This window comes from Lepidothrix coronata, unplaced genomic scaffold, assembly GCF_001604755.1.
Source record: "Lepidothrix coronata isolate B3197 unplaced genomic scaffold, Lepidothrix_coronata-1.0 Scaffold179, whole genome shotgun sequence".
In the NCBI taxonomy this organism is placed as follows: Eukaryota; Metazoa; Chordata; class Aves; order Passeriformes; family Pipridae; genus Lepidothrix; species Lepidothrix coronata.
The window spans coordinates 207,679-223,921 of NW_016690359.1; the positions used below are offsets into that span (position 1 = coordinate 207,679).

At 48.6% G+C, this 16,243-nt stretch overlaps 1 protein-coding gene and 1 long non-coding RNA gene across 5 annotated transcripts in view; one reads left to right on the plus strand and one right to left on the minus strand.

Annotated features, from left to right (window-relative positions):
* Positions 1-397: 397 nt before the first annotated feature.
* On the plus strand, positions 398-11,116 carry LOC108504949. Its single transcript, XR_001877325.1, has 3 exons — positions 398-507; positions 3,851-4,020; positions 10,713-11,116. It is a non-coding gene; the product is annotated as an uncharacterized LOC108504949 (long non-coding RNA).
* The window catches only part of FBXO16 (F-box protein 16), a 34,625-nt gene continuing 22,390 nt past the window's right edge, over positions 4,009-16,243 (minus strand). For all 4 annotated transcript variants that reach the window (XM_017830505.1, XM_017830507.1, XM_017830503.1 and 1 more), the window contains 3 exons: positions 12,478-12,583; positions 9,098-9,323; positions 4,009-6,047 (listed from right to left, as the gene is read on the minus strand). In XM_017830505.1, the coding sequence (XP_017685994.1) occupies positions 5,980-6,047; positions 9,098-9,323; positions 12,478-12,583 (400 nt within the window). In that variant the 3' untranslated portion in view covers positions 4,009-5,979. The remainder of the gene's footprint in view (positions 6,048-9,097; positions 9,324-12,477; positions 12,584-16,243) is intronic.

Here is a 16,243-nt window from a genome sequence, read left to right on the forward strand (position 1 = left end):
GACCAGACTGGGTCATCTGGTCCACACTCTTTGCTCAAACAGGGTCATCTCAGAGCACACGGCACAGGACTGTGTCCAGACAGGTCTGGAATATCCCCAGTGAGGAGACTCCACACCCTCTCTTGTCTCTGTTCAGTGCTCGGTCACTGCACAGCAAAGAAGTTCTTCCTCGTGTTCAGGTGGAACTTCCTGGCATCAATTCCTGCCCGTTCCTCTTGTGCCATTGCTGGGCCCCCCGAGCAGAGCCTGATCCATCCTCTGCCCCCTCCCTACAGACCCTACAGGGTCCCCTCTCAGTGTCTCTTCTCAAGACTGAACAGCCCCAGCTCCCTCAGCCTTTCCTGGTCACGGAGATGCTCCAGTCCCTTCAGCATCTTTGTTTCCCTCCACTGGAGCTGCTCCAGGAGCTCCATGTCCCTCCCGTCCTGAGGAGCCACCCACAGCTGGACACAGCACTGGACACATCCCTGTGGCTGCTCTTCTGGCTGATGACTAAAAGAGGAGAAGGTAAAAATCCATCTGTTTCAGATTCCCACTAGTGGCATCACCCTATTTCCCCCACCAAACCCCAGCTTTCCCCGGGATCTTGCTATCAGTCTTCTTCCCACTTGGCACAGCCCACGATTATCCTGGGAATCCCCCAGAGGGACCCCCACACCAGCCTGAGGGCCCTGCGCCCTGTCAGCGCTAGGTGGTAGCAGAGCATCGAGATGAGGAGGGAGAACAGGCGGCGTTTTCCTGACAAAAGGCTGAAAATCCCGCCTGGAGACGTGCGGACTCCTGCGGAACGCAGGGAGAGCGGGGCGGGGGGTGCTGGGAGAGAGCAGGGCAGGGGATGAGGGTCTTTGAGGGGAGAGGATGAGGAGAGGGAAGGGCTTCGGGGGGTCTGAGGGATGTTGCGTTCGCACAGTGCTGGGAGGGTGGGAGGGAACAGGTGAGAGTTTCAAGGAGAAAGGTTCAAACTGGGTGTAAGGAGGGACCTTTTCATCACCAGACCAGCCGAGGGGATCTCAGGAGAAGGTTCTTCCCCCAGAGGGTGGTCGGGCACTGAACAGGCTCCCCAGGGCAGTGGGCACGGCCCCAAGGCTGCCAGAGCTCAAGGAGCGTTTGGACAACAGGGCAAGAGTGGGATTGTTGGGGTGTCCTGTGCAGGGCCAGGGGTTGGACTGGGTGATCCCTGTGGGTCCCTTCCAACTCAGGACATTCCATGATTCTCTAAGTGTCAGAGTGTGTTGCCTGAAGTTGTGTCATCTCCCCCTTTGGAGGATTTGAAGCCCCTCAGCCACCTGGGACCTCCCGGGGTCCCTTCCAGCCCAAATTCTTATAAAATGAGCTTGGAATTCTCCCATGAGTCTGCAGTGGCTTCTAGAGCCCACACCAGCTTTAACATCTACAGCTTCCGGAGACAGGGAATTCCAAAGCTGAATTACATCCCATGTGGGGAACTACCTGCTTTTGTTTGGTTTTTGCTGTGAGCCAGAGCCTTGCTGGTGCCACCAGCTCCCAAAAGCCACCAGATGATGGATAAAACTGAAGGGAGATGCTGGAAGTGGCCACAGGACCCGGTCTTGGGATTTGTGGGCTGGTAAAAAGCTTTCCCTGGAAACCTCTGGGTCTGTGGCCTGACATGAGGATTTTTGGGATCACAGTCAGGACTGGTGTGTGCCTGGGGACTGAAGGGCCAGCAGGGGTTTCAGGGAGCAGAAAGGGAAAGGGAAAAGGGAAAGGGAAAAGAGCACACAGTCCTGTGTCCATGATCATCCCGCCTTCCTCCCCTCCCTGGGTGGCTTTGGCACCATCCCACCAGATCCTGGCACGGAACAGGTTGAAAATAGGATTTAAACCGTCTGCTCCCACAGCAACCTCCTGCCTCCAGGGCTTTTTTGGAGAGCTTGAACTGAGTTTCCTTCCTACTGGATGTGCGGGGAGTGCCCTGCAGTGCCTGGACCTGCCTGTGCCTGTGGTTTGGCCTCCCCGGGGGTCTCCCGAGCGTCCTGTGCCAACCAGCACTTTATCCCGTGGTTTGGAAAGGGGCTGTGTTGGGATATGGGCTGTTCCAAAGCATCTCCCCAGCCCTGCATCTGCTGCCATCGCCTTCCCAGACCTATTCCAGCAGCTGCTGTGCCTCAGGGGACATTCCAGGTGCACTCAGGGGTTGTCTGTGTGTCTGGCCGTGGGAATTACAGCAATTCCTGCCCCTGAGTTGTTTGATGGAGCACATTCCACATGGAACTCAGCTGCAGGATGTTTTTGAGGATGGCATGGAGCATGGGACAGGCAGGATACCTGTGCGAGGTGCACAATAATTTATTTTATTATTATTATTTTATTTTTAATTTTAATTTATTTTTGTTTTTATTTTTATTTTTAATTTAATTTATTTTTATTTAAAGTTTTATTTTTTATTTTATTTTTGTTTTTATTTTTAATTTTTATTTTATTTAGTAATTTATTTTTGGTTTTATTTATTTTTTAATTTTAATTTTAATTTTACTTGGTAATTTATTTTTATTTTATTTATATTATTTTTTATTTTTATTTGTTAATTTTTTTATTTTTACGTTTAATTTAATTTATTTTTATTTTAAGTTTTATTTTTTATTTTGTTTAGTAATTTATTTTTATTTTTCTATTTGTTTATGTATTTTAATTTAATTTTTATTTTATTTAGTAATTTATTTTTTATTTATTTTTATACCGGTTTTAATTTTAAATTTATTTTTATTTCATTTTTATTTTTATTTTTATTTTTATTTTTATTTTTATTTTTATTTTTATTTTTATTTTATTTAGTAATTTTTTATCTTATGTTTTATTGTTCATTTTTTATTTTTATTTTTATTTCACTAAAAAATCATTTGTTTTAATTTTATTTAGTAATTAATTTTTAATTTTTATTTTACATTTTACTTTTTATTTTATTTCTTATTTCCACTGTATTTTAATTTTATTTTTATTTTTGAATTCATTTTCATTTTACAATAAGGTGGTGGATCTAAACACGTCAGCAGGGACAAGGTGACGGACTCCAAACCAATTCCCATATCCCTCTGCCTCCCTAAAAACAATCCCTCACACCCTGTGGCTACCTCCTCATCTCAGCCCTTCCTTACTGAGCTGAGCTTTGCTCTCTGTTCCTTATCAGCTCCATCCACTGACTAAAGCAACTTTTAATCTTGATTTGACTCCTCTCCCTGGCTGCTTTCCCTTTGCCACAAGGTCTCCCTGCTCTTCCACAGCCATCCTTTAATCCATTATCCCTCAGCCACTGCTGAGACTTCCCCCTCCAAATGTCCCCACTTCCCTGGCAGCGGCTCATCTCCCGCCTCCCCGCAAAGGCTGGACATTCCCAAAAATCCTCACTTCAATCCGACCTGCAGCTCCCATCAACTCGAGTTACACACATTCCCTTTCCAAACTTTCTGTCTCTTCAACCCACAAGAGCAATAATTAGGGAAAACTTCATTTTGGCTGCAAAGCCGAACTCCAAACGTGCCGTCGCTCCGGGCCGGGAACACCAGGGCACTGCAGGGGGAGCTTTGGGCAGGGATGGGGAGCAAAGCTCCAGCAGGAGGGTGTTGGATTGGGGGGGGTTTGCTCCCCACACCTGAGCAGGGCTGTAGCCGGCGGCTCCCATCCCGATCCTGCTCGTGCCGCTGGAATTCAGCTGATTCAGTGGCCTCTGGGCTTCCAAAGGCACCTTCAGTTCTCCAGTCAAAGGCTGTGGCTCATGAGATCCACGGGGCAGGATCTGGGAACGCCGGGCAGGGCTGGGAAATGTGCATCTACGAGGAAGGGCGAGGGCGCAACCGCCTCCCTCTGTTCTGGTTTGGCAACTCCTTCTCCGCAGATCTGGAAACGCTACAAAGTTGAGGGAACAACCACCTGCCCCTGCAGATCAGCAGCCCCGGGGGGATGCGGCTTCCAGCAGCTCCCAGGTGATGGAGACTCTCCCTCTGGATTTTATTTCTCTCCATTTCAGATTCTGCCCCGCGCTGTGACCTCAGGAATGACGTTAAGGTGTGTTTACCTTGCACACAGTACATTCCACACGACATATTTCAAGTATATGTGATTTAATTCTGATTAATAGGATCCCACCAGGGCGTTGTGCAGCTCTGCCGTTATTCCAGGGATAATCTCCTTGGCTTGGCACATCCCTGTTTGTTATTTTACGGCCTCAGAACTACAAAAACTTTATAAATCAGGGAAGGTTTGAGGTTGAAAATGTACAGTGAGCACTTAAGACACATGATCTGCTGCAGCAAAGGCACGGTGATGTCCAGGACTCACCTCCAGGGCTCTGGGAGCTGGATGATTCCAGGGAATGTGGTCACTGATGAGAAAGGAAAAGCATTGCTGCAGGGTTACATCCTTTCCTTGAGTAGGTTTTTGCTGTTTGTGGATCAACTGCTGCCTCATGGAGACCAGAAAAAGAGCTGGAACAGCTCCTTAAGAAGCCAAGAAAAGCACCCATGGAGCAATCCCTCTACCTTGGTTTCCTGGGAAATCAAAAAAAAAAGGCTTGTGAGGAGAGATTTGGGAATGATGCTGATGAATGTTTTGGATGGGATTTGCCCCATCTCACTTCAATTGCTCAACAGTTGGCCCTTCCGAAACAAAATTCATTAGTCAACAGATAATCAACAGATCCTAAAATCCGTGAGATAATTCCCATCTGCAAGTTCCTAGTTCAGCTGATCCTTTGAGAGGTGACAGCTCAGGCTTATCAGTTCTTAGGCCGTCGTGTTTTTTGAGATGAACTCGTCCTTCCAAGCATCCAGGACAACTGGGAAAAGGAAACACCGAAGTCTGGGAGAGGGAGACTCACTGAGTTGCCTCATCAATGATTTGGAGCAATTTTGGGAACACTTTCTTCATGGGAAGGGTTGTAAAGCACTGGAACAGTCCCCATCCCTGGAAGTCTTCAAAAACACAAGGACGTGGCACCTGGGGACATGGTTTAAGGGTGAACATTGAGGAGGTGCTGGTTGATGGTTGGACTTGATGATCTTAAAGGTCTTTTCCAGCCTTAATGATTCTGGGATTTTGGCATTCCCTCTGGAATGTGAAATGTTGAGGATTCCTGGGCGTGCTGTGACTCTTCCCAACACCTGGAAAGGTTCAGTTTTATCCCAACTCTCTTGCTCTGGGATATGACCAGGCAATGAGTTACAGTTGCTGAGCATTCAATCCCCTCATCCTTAAAAACTGCTATTTGTTGAATTTACTGGGAAATTCCTTGATCCCAGAAAAAAACCAGTAACAGCCCATGATTTACATCCTCCTAAATAACAAGTGCCAGCTCCCCACACGGATCCGTGTGCTGCCATCCAGAGTGTGGGATTTGATTTCCTTCTCACTGACACGATTGAAAAGATTTGCCTTGTTCAACACAAGGGAGAAATTCTGTTTCCAGCACGACCCCAACTGGGTTTTTCTTGGAGCATTTTCCTTGATTCTCCTTTCTTCCATGCTCTTCCCTTGCCCAGCCTGGTGCTTTCCAGCTGATTTGGCAGGAGCTGGAGGTCACAGCTGAAGTATCATGGTAGTACTGGTGGTAAAGCACTCAATTTGTAGGGAGGGTGGAATTTTTATCATTCCAATGGCTGGAAGTCATCCCTCATCTTCCAGAATCCCATCGGTGCCCACAGAGCCAGAATCAACTCCTGTGATTCCCTGGCAAAGCATCACAGAGCAGCTCAGGCTGTGGGATGTGCCCTAAGATTTGTCCAAATGATCCGTAGAAAAGCTCACAGGAGGTCCAGCAGCCCTAGAAAGGATCCAAGCAAGTGTCTCCACGGTCAAAATTCCAAGTGAACACTTCAGAGGTGACGCATCCAGAAGGAAAAGAGGATAAGGCACCAGCAACGGGAAACCAGGTCGAGATCCCGAAGACCAGCAGCAACATTTTGTTTTCCCACTGCCAGGAAGAGAAGCTTCTGTCCAGCCTGGATGAAGGACACTCTGGATCCTCCCTCATTCCGAGTCGGATCCTTGGCTGGATGCAGGAATGTGCCAGGGCTGAGCCTCGAACACTGGAGATGCTGGAGGGAGGAGAAATAATGTCAGGATCAGATTAACTCAGGCAGAGAATTCACATTCTAAACCTGTTTAGGTGCTCAGCCAATCCTTGGGATTTTGGTGGCATTTAATACCTCAAATACCTCCACAAATCTGGATTATTTCCCTCCGTCATCTCATTATAGAGAAAATCACCATCAATCAAAACATCTTGACTTTTCCTGCCACTTCCTGGCAATCTGCAGACATTCCCTGGCAAAGCCCGGGTAAAGTTTACCTCGGGAAAAGCCCTGGCAGAGTTCACAAAGGTCCTGGAGAGGTCACCAAAGGAATTAAGATGGGATTTGTCTCTCTCTGATATTAAAAAAAAAAATATTACGTAGTTTTGCCTTGCAAATTGCCCCTCATCCAAATGCAATCCCTCGGGGATCCTTTCCTCGGGATTTTTTTACCACAGTGGTGTTTGTAAGGAGTTTGCTTCCCCACTAACCCTTTCCTCATGCACGGAATTCCCTGCCATGCAGAGGGAATTCAGCTGCAGCCGAGGCCGGACACGGCACATCCCGGCAGGCACCAGTTCCCTCCACCTTTCTGGCACCAGTAACAGTCACTGGGTGGCCACAGATCTGCAGGAATTCCCTGTGCTCCCACATTCTCTCTGCCAGCAGCACTTGCAGTTTGGTTCCCAGAAGCTCAGCCACTCAAACACCTTCTTCCCATTCCCGTTCCCTCTGGAGCCGAGCGATGCATTCCTGGGAAGCCGCCCCAACTCTGCTGCCGGACCAGCAGAATTCCCTGGATTGACTGGAACAGCCAACACCACATCCAAGGCCCAGAGCCTGCGCTTAACTCTGGATGACTTGGCCCTAATCCAGCTCACAACATTCCCACAGCTCTGTCCAGGCGATGGAATTCCAAGATGAGGGTCCTGTTTTATAGGAACCTTGTATGGCTTTAGCACTGAGAGGAACTGTGACCCTCTGGCCTGATCCTGATGCTTTTATGGCCAGGATGCATTTATGTCCCGCTTCCCACATGGAGAAGTCTTTGTGTGTTTTCCTTAGGCCTCACTCATGGAATCAGGGAATCATTTAGGTTGGAAAACCGCTCCAAGATCGAGTTTAACTGTTCCCTGAGCACTTCCAAGGCCATCACTAACCCATGTCCCCAAGTGCCACATCCACAGGGATTTTAAATCCCTCCAGGGATGGGAATCCACCACTGCCCCGGGCAGCTGTGCCAGGGCTGGACAACTCTTTCCATGAAGGAATTGTTCCCAATATCCAATCCTATATCCAATCCAATCTTTCTCATTCCAGTGCTTTCCCCTTCAGCTGCGTTTAGATCTTTTCATCTCCCACAGGAGGATTTGTGATCACTCACTTCCTCCTCGTGGAGATCAGCCTATGGACCTGCTAAAAATGCAGGATTCCAGGGAGATCCAGAGGGATGCCGGAGCTTTCCACGTGCTCCATCATCTCCCTTCTAAATGGGGTCACCAATAATTACTGGACAATTGTTGCCTTGTAGGAGCTCTGCTCACTCCACCTCTGTGATCTCCCTGAAAATCCTAACAGTGTCCCATCAGAATCCTATTTTCCATCGTTCCCTCCAGGTTCTTCATCCTTCTTGCACAACCAAAAACCCTCAGAGGTCACAGATTTTAATCCTTATGGATTAAAGCCATAATTAAGCCATTAAAACCCACTTGTGAACCAAGAGGACTTTCACCAAAACCTGCACAGGTGTTGGTGCTCCTCAAAGGTACCCAAAAGACTTTCCCAGGAGGCTGCAGACACTGAGGACCTTCGGGAGACATGGAGAGCTTCCCAAGCCAAGCCCAGATTGAAACAACACAAGATTCTTTGGGATGGTGTCATTCCACCTCCTTATTTTTGGGAGGCATTCCCGAATCAGCTGCTTCCTCAGCTGTTCTCTGCCTGGAGTTCACTGCTCTGTGCTGGAATTTGCTGAGGGCTCTGGTTCCAACCCAACCACACCAGCTCCTCCTGGATTCTCTCCAGGACCTGGCAGAGTCCCTGGACTTTGGATGGAGCCCACGGCCACATCTCTTGCTCTGCCAGGCAGTGTTGATGAGTTAAACCCGTGTGGAGCCTGTGCCAATGTTCATTCCAAGATGACAGCTGGGACAGGTGGGTTTGGGAAGTGCTGGATGTGACATCTCTGGCCATAAATTCTCTTCCAATGCAGCAAATCCCTGTCTGCATTCCCACCATCCCTGTCCTTCCCCCACAGAAACACCCGGCCAGTGTCACCTCCTTCCCTCTGGGCTCTAAATGGAACAGCTCTGCTGGTGACAAGGACAGTGGGATTGCTTGATCCCAAGCACAGACATGGGCTGGGGGATGAAGGGATGGAGAGGATCCCTGAGGACAAGGACCTGGGGGTGATGGTGGATGAAAAGCTCAAACTCCAGCCCAGAACCCCCCCATGTCCTGGGCTCATCCCATACCAGAGGTGAGGGGATTCTGCCCCTCTACCCCTTCAGGTGAGACGCCCCTGCAGAGCTTCTTCCGGCTCTGGGAACAACAGCAGAGGGACGTGGAGCTGCTGGAGCGAGTCCAGAGGAGGCCCCGGAGATGCTCCGAGGGCTGGAGCCCCTCTGCTCTGGAGCCAGGCTGGGAGAGCTGGGGGTGTTCACCTGGAGAACAGAGGGATCCAGGGAGCCCTTGGAGCCCCTTCCAGAGCCTAAAGGGGCTCCAGGAGAGCTGGAGAGGGACTTGGGACAAGGACTGGAGGGACAGGACACAGGGAATGGCTTCCCAGTGCCAGAGGGCAGGGTTAGATGGGAGATTGGGAAGGAATTCCTGGCTGGGAGGGTGGTGAGGCCCTGGCACAGGTTGCCCAGAGAAGCTGTGGCTGCCCCTGGATCCCTGGAAGTGTCCAACTCCAGGTTGGAGCAACCTGAGATAGTGGGAGGTGTCCCTGCCCATGGCAGGGAGTGGAACAAGATGGTCTTTAAGGTCCCTTCCCGAACCATTCCATGATTCCACGATCTGGATACTGCCAGGCTCTAGAACAGCCTCCCCATGGGACAGGACATCTTACTGACATGGAGCTCTGCTCTCCATCCTGGTGACATCTCCAGTCCCTCTCCCACGTGGGTTTGGTCCCGGAGCTCGGACAGGTGCCGGTCGTATCCCGGCGTTCCACTGGGAGCTCTGGGCCAGGGCCTTTGCCGCTGCCTTGGGGGGCAGGTTCCCAGCGGAGCGATGGGCAGCCCAGCTGGGACGAGCTGGCGGCTTTGGAAGACACTCAGGATCTGCAGGGAGCCATATCTGGGAAGAGAAGACAACATCAACATCCCAACAGCTTCAGAGGGACTGGAAAGCTTGGAATCCACTGAGAACTTCCACGAATTCTACACATTCTATACATTTTATCCCTAGATGAGACGAGCACTTGCAGTGGCCTGTGCTGTGGGATAAAGTTTACCTTGAGGACAAAAGGACCTCACTAGAAAGTGATGCCAGTAAAGCTGAACCCACATTAATTAATTAATTAATTAATTAATTAATTCTCCACAGCAATTCAGATGTTAATTCCCCAATTTCAACCCCCCTTCCCCCATGCACGTGGCTGTGTCTGATCCCAGCCTCGCTTGGTGTTTGGAAGTGTCTCAGTGTAAAGGATGAAATCTGTTTTAACAGAAGATCAAAATTCAATGAAAAAAAAAAAAATAATAATAATAATAATAATAATAAAATCTTAATATCACAGCTTATTCCTTGAGGAAGATCCCCAAAGATTCAAAAAAACCCACAGGTTATTCTGACCAACAACTTGGGTTTTTCAGACTTATTTGGTCAGAATAGCGGACAAACATTACCACGTTGAGCAAATAAAACTGAAAATAGGGTTTGCAGAAGATAAATGTACATTGGGCAGGACCATGTGTGGGTGCTGGGAGCCCTGGATCTTCATCTTCTGCCCATTATAAATATGATTTTTACTCCAAACATCAATTCTCTCCCCACTGCAGAGACACGGGGGGGTTCCTGTGCATCCCTAGGAAGGAAAGTGGCCCTAATTCATTCACAGCCCTAATTAACTTATTCCATCACAATTTACAATTCCTTGTAATTGAGCTACTTCACTTTAATTTATTCTAAATGAAGTGGTCGCACTCCGTGCTTTCCACCATCACTAATAAACTCCAAAACCTCCCAGGTTTTCCAGGGGAGAACTGATTCACCCCATGCAAATGCGGAGCCGGTGGATGCAATTCCAGGACTTGGGTCATCACCTTCATTAGGTGTTTTTATTCCACTTTGGTGTGTTGTTGCCTCCCGAGCCGGGAGCTCCCTCTAATAACCCTTTTTTCCATCTCTATTATTGACTGTAATTCACTTTATTCTCACCTACTTTCTGCACTTGAATCACAGATCTATTCAAGGGCTGCCTTTTAATTTGACTTGATGTTTGCCTGCCTTGGGCATTTATTCTTTCATCATGGTCTCTTTTTTTTCTTCTAAGGATTTACTGAAAGATTTGCACATTAAGCCTCTTTATTTGGACTTGATTAAATAAGAGCCTTTTCAAAGGTCTTCATTTCAGCAAGGTTTTCCAATGCTGCTTTAATAACAAATGGAAATTAATTTTGCATTATTCCTGGCGAATTATATTTATATATATATATATATTTATTTTCTTTTTCTATGCACCAGCCTGGTGTAACCTCAGCTTTATTGTCTCGTCGTGCTGCTGCCATTAAAGGAGGTTTTGTGTGAGAATAAAAAGCACAGCTCTTCTACTGGAACGTGGACAACTCTAAAATCAGGAGGAACAGAAGCCTTTGGAATCTCAGCCCAAGGTGCCTGTGCCTTCCTGCTCAGGTTCATTAACTTTGAAGAGCAATAACTTTGGTAAAATCTGGGGGGAAAGAATCAAATTAACTTATTTTAGGCCTGAACTGAGATTTTTTCTTTCTTCGGGACTGACAATAAAACAGCTTTAAATGTGAAAGGGGGAGATGTGGTGGGATGAATCCGTGGAGGGATGCTCGGATCAGAGGGAACCACTGGAGAGTGGAAACTGTAAGACAAGGGCTGAATAATTATAACCATCATTATTTATATCATTTAACAGCGACTGAAAGCTTTTCCTTGCAAACAGGCCGCATTTGGGTCGGGAGGAGCCTCCCCATCCCTGCAGACAATGCCTGTCTTTCGTGGCTTTCATGGAAAAACACATTCCCAGGTCTGCTTCCCGAAAGCCCCCGACACGCCCGCGAGCACGTCCTTCTTCCAGCAGTTATTCGTTGCCGCATCCACAAAAAAAACCAACCCCATGGAGTTTTCTGGAAGCCGAACTTCCCGAGGCTCCTCTGACGGAGGGGATGCCCTATTTTTCCAGCCCGGAGCACAAAGAAGCCTCAGTGCCAGACCTTCGCTGGGGCTCAGCTCCGCGACAACCCAGCGACAAACCGCTGCCATCGGGAGCCCTGGGCAAAGCAGGGAAGCGTTGGGAAGGGATTCGTCCCGAGGGAATTGTGCCAGGGCTTTGTGGAAAGCGTGGAAATGGAGCCTGAGAGGAGGGAGGGAGGGGTAGGGAACGAGGAAGGGACAGTCGCTGTCCCTTCCCCGCCCACGGCAGGTCCCCCTTGATGATTTATAACCATCTGTTTATAAACAGTTTTCCTCCATTTCCTCTTTGATTTAACGTTTGGTTGGACTTTATGGCTCTGGACCTGCAGCCAGGCTGGGATGAGGGATGAGGGAATACCAGGCACCTGCTGCTCTTGGCTGGTTTAGGGATGGGTGTGTTGTGTGTGGGGATCCTGCTCCTCTACAGCAGAAATGGGGCTTTCTGAGTCGTTCCACCCTTTACATCCATGATTTTGGACTCCTCCCGTGCTTTTCAGCCTTCCTTCCAGGAGCCCAGAGACACTGGGAGACACCCTCGGGCTTGCTGCTTGAAATTCCCGAATTCTGTCTTGTGGGATTGGAAGGTGGAAGGGGAATGAGCCCCTTCAGAGGGGCTGATGGACCTGCCTGAGTTCTTCAAAGACCTTCCCCACAGTCTGGATTTTACTCCTGAGAGTGGAAAATGGTGGCAGCTGGCCATATCCCGGTGGGATTCCCTGAATTTTCACACTGGAATATTCCTGTCCTGCCAGTAAATTATATTGACTTTAAGAACAGCTGCATAGAAATGTCTAAATTAATAAATTTATAGACATCTACAAGCCTGTGTCAGCTCCAGAAGAGTTTGGACAACGCACTCAGGGACATGGCGGGGTTCTGGGAATGTCCTGTGCAGGGCCACGAGTTGGACTGGATGATCCTTGTGGGTCCTTCCCACTCGGGATATTCTATAATTCCATGATTTTACATTGGGAGCACTTCCCTAAGTGAAAACTCGGAGCTCAAATATTCCTGGGAGTGCATGACACGGAGACAGTTGATCCAATTCCGGGCTGGAGATACTTGCCAGGGATTTCTCCTTCTGGAGCTGGTTGGATCCACGTCCCGCTCTCCTTTTCCTCTCGGCTGCCTGTCGGCTCAGGTCTGGGGTCTTCCCTCCTCCCTTCCTTCTCCTGCGGAGTCCAACACAGCAGGATTAATAAATGCTCTGGAATTGCTTCCCTGGGTTTGAGAAAAAGGAAAATCCCTCGTGCTGTTGCCACCCGAAAAGCCACAATTTGAGAGCCCACGTTTGATCCCACCTGGGGCAGCCCAAGAGAGCACAAATCACGCTCTGGGCTCAGACTGGTGGGGGTTTTTTTAATTTATGATAAGCTGGTTTTTAAGTTAAGAGAACTTTCTAGCACTCAGAACACGCCCTTAGCTCCAGACTTCCTGATTTAGGCTAAATCCAGACAACATGTTACAGGAAAATTCACGCTCAAGGAGTTTAACTCAATCAATTTGAGAGTTTTCAGTGAAATCGGTGTAATTTGTAGACTAAAACAGGCTGGGGGGGGGCTGCCCCTCCAGCAAGGTGTTTATTCATTGTTTTTATAGCCAAATTAATAAATACATAAATTTTAAAAACATGTTAAATATATAAATACATATAAACATATATAATGATGCATATTATTATATATAAGTATATAATTATATGCAATTATATATAATTACGTATTAAATATAAAGATATCTAAAATATCTAAATATACAAATATATAAAACCATAGAATCACAGAACATCCTGAGCTGGAAGGGATCCACAAGGATCATCCAGTCCAACTCCTGGCCCTGCACAGGACATTCCCAGAATCCCACCATGTCCCTGAGAGCGTTGTCCAAACTCTTCTGGAGCTCACACAGGCTTGTAGATGTCCATAAATTTATCAATTTAGACATTTCTATGCAGCTGCTATTAAAGTCAATACAATTTACTGGCAGGACAGGAATATTCCAGTGTGAAAATTCAGGGAATCCCACCGGGATACGGCCAGCTGCCACCATTTTCCACTCTCAGGAGTAAAATCCAGACTGTGGGGAAGGTCTTTGAAGAACTCAGGCAGGTCCATCAGCCCCTCTGAAGGGGCTCATTCCCCTTCCACCTTCCAATCCCACAAGACAGAATTTGGGAATTTCAAGCAGCAAGCCCGAGGGTGTCTCCCAGTGTCTCTGGGCTCCCGGAAGGAAGGCTGAAAAGCACGGGAGGAGTCCAAAATCATGGATGTAAAGGGTGGGAAGACTCAGAAAGCCCCATTTCTCCTGTAGAGGAGCAGGATCCCCCCACACAACACACCCATCCCTAAACCAGCCAAGAGCAGCAGGTGCCTGGTATTCCCTCATCCCTCATCCCAGCCTGGCTGCAGGTCCAGAGCCATAAAGTCCAACCAAACATTAAATCAAAGAGGAAATGGAGGAAAACTGCACTCTGTTCATAAACACTGACAGCCAAGGGAGAAAATTCAATCCACAATATTCCAACTGGGAGCAAACTGGTCATCCTGGTGGGCCTGATGGGTGGACTCGATCTTGAGGGTCTTTTCCATCCTAAAGGATCCTGTGGCCTTCAGATAGAAAGGAGACCCGGCCTTGTGGTTGGAAATGAGGATATCAGCCTCTCCTGCTGCATTCTGCTGTCCATCCCTGTGGTGTTACAGCATCCCCCTGCAGCAGGTCCCCACCACGATCCCATTTCAAGGTCTGGAAAATGTAGGGAGTGAGGATGAGTTTCTCCAGGGCGTCAGAGCCCAGATGAGAACGGCAGGTCTCTCACTGACAGCCCTGAACTCGGTGATTCTCGCCCCGTTTTCCTCCCACTTTCGTTTCCTACAAGGAGTATTTTTCACTCCCACGAGCCCAGCAGGCCCAGAGAACTGGGCTGGAATGTGACAAGCGGGAGCCAAGCGTTGGGATTCCGAAGGGCAGGGATACAGCACGTCCTTCTCACGCGAGCGAGCCCCTCTTTGTCAGGGCTGCCGACAGAACAATTAACTGAAAGTAATTATTTTCTCGTTGGGTAAACACTCCAGGACAATATGCAACTGTTTCTTAGAGCCAGCCTACGTCCATAAATTATCCCACTGAATTAGTGCTGCCTTCCAGAAGCCTGGGCTGGCCGGGAGAGGTGGGGGGAAGGAGGTTGCATTTGGGGCTGAGCTGTTGCCATGAGAGGTAGCAGGGCCCTTCCTTGAGGCACAAGGACATGATCCTGGCAGGGATCCAGGGCCAGGGCTGGAATTGGAATCCATTATTCATGCTGAAGGGAGAGGCAAATCTTTTGATTTATTGGCAGCACAAGCAGCAGATGCCTCCCAGCAGAACCGGGACCCAAAGGCCCCTCCTGGTCCCCCGGGGGCAGATCAGAATCCCACAGGAAGATTTCCTCACTTGAGATAAAAATCTATCACTTCCCCTTTGCAGTGTTTCTTTGTGCCCAAAGAGACAAATCCTTGCTGATCTCTGGGAGGGTTTGTTGGGTTTTTTTTTTTTTTTTGGGGGGGGGAATATAACAAAAAGCTACTGGGACAATCCGGGCAGAAAACAAACCAGACCTACCAGAAACCACCCCCGTGACAAACTGCGACACCGACAGTCGCGGCCAAAACTCGGCTGAGGGATTTCGGTAACCCCTTCCAGGCAATTTGTAATCCAAGTCCTGTCTGGGTCTCTTCCCTACCACCTCACCACTCCCCGGGCTGTGCAGCTGATCATTGCTCTTCTTCATTTCACTGCCCAGGGGCTGCAAAGCTTCTCCCACTCTGTCCCAACCCACCAACCTCCCAGAGAACATTCCGAGGGATCTCTGTCCCGTCTCCGTCATTCCACGGAGTCTCCTTCAGAGGTTGCTGCCACTCAAGTTTTTAGAGCGCGGGCTCGTTACTTGCTGAGCAAGAAGCCAAGAAATCCATCGGAAAAGATAAAAAAACCAGCTTTCAATTATCGCCCAGATTGCAGATGAACATCTTTCTGCCACTTTCTGGGACAGTGTGATGGTGCCTCTCCCCAGTGACACGAAGCACCAGCGCAATCCAGGCCAAACCCTCCCCGAGCTGCTCCCCAGAAACCTGCTGATTTATTTTTCAAAGCTAAATGGCCAATTATGGTTTTATAGCCCGAAGAATATGTCTTGTGTTACCATTTATAGGACTCCCTTCATCTCCACTCCCCTGTGTGACTGAGAATTCACTGTAGCTTGTTACGCTTCCCGTGTTCCACTTTTTTTTCTGGGGCTGAGCAGGGAGAAGTTCTGTGCTGGGAATTCTCAGCAGAGCTGTTTTGGAAGCTGCTGTGGAAGGGGGACCATGTAGAGAAAGACTTGTCCCGAAAGGACAGTGAAGAAAGAGATGACACATCTTTGTCATCAGGGATGGCAAGAAGTGACATTTCACTCAGACAGACAGGGATGGGACAAGGGGGAACAGTTTTAAACTGAAAGAGGAGAGATTTAGAGGAGACATTGGGAAGGAATTCTTGGCTGGGAGGGTGGGGAGAGGCTGGCATGGAATTCCCAGAGAAGCTGTGGCTGCCCCTGAATCCCTGGAAGTGTCCAAAACGAGGTTGAACGGGACTTGGAGCAACCTGGGATAGTGGGAGGTGTCCCTGCCCATGGAACCAGATGAGTTTTAAGGTCCTTTCCAACTCAAACCATTCTGTGAACCTGTGGAACAAGATGATCTTTAAATTCCCTTCCCACGCTGGATTCATGAGGACACCTGGAGAAAAGAAGGATCCAGGGAGAGCTCGGAGCACATTCCAGAGCCTAAAGGGGCTCCAGGAGAGCTGGAGAGGGA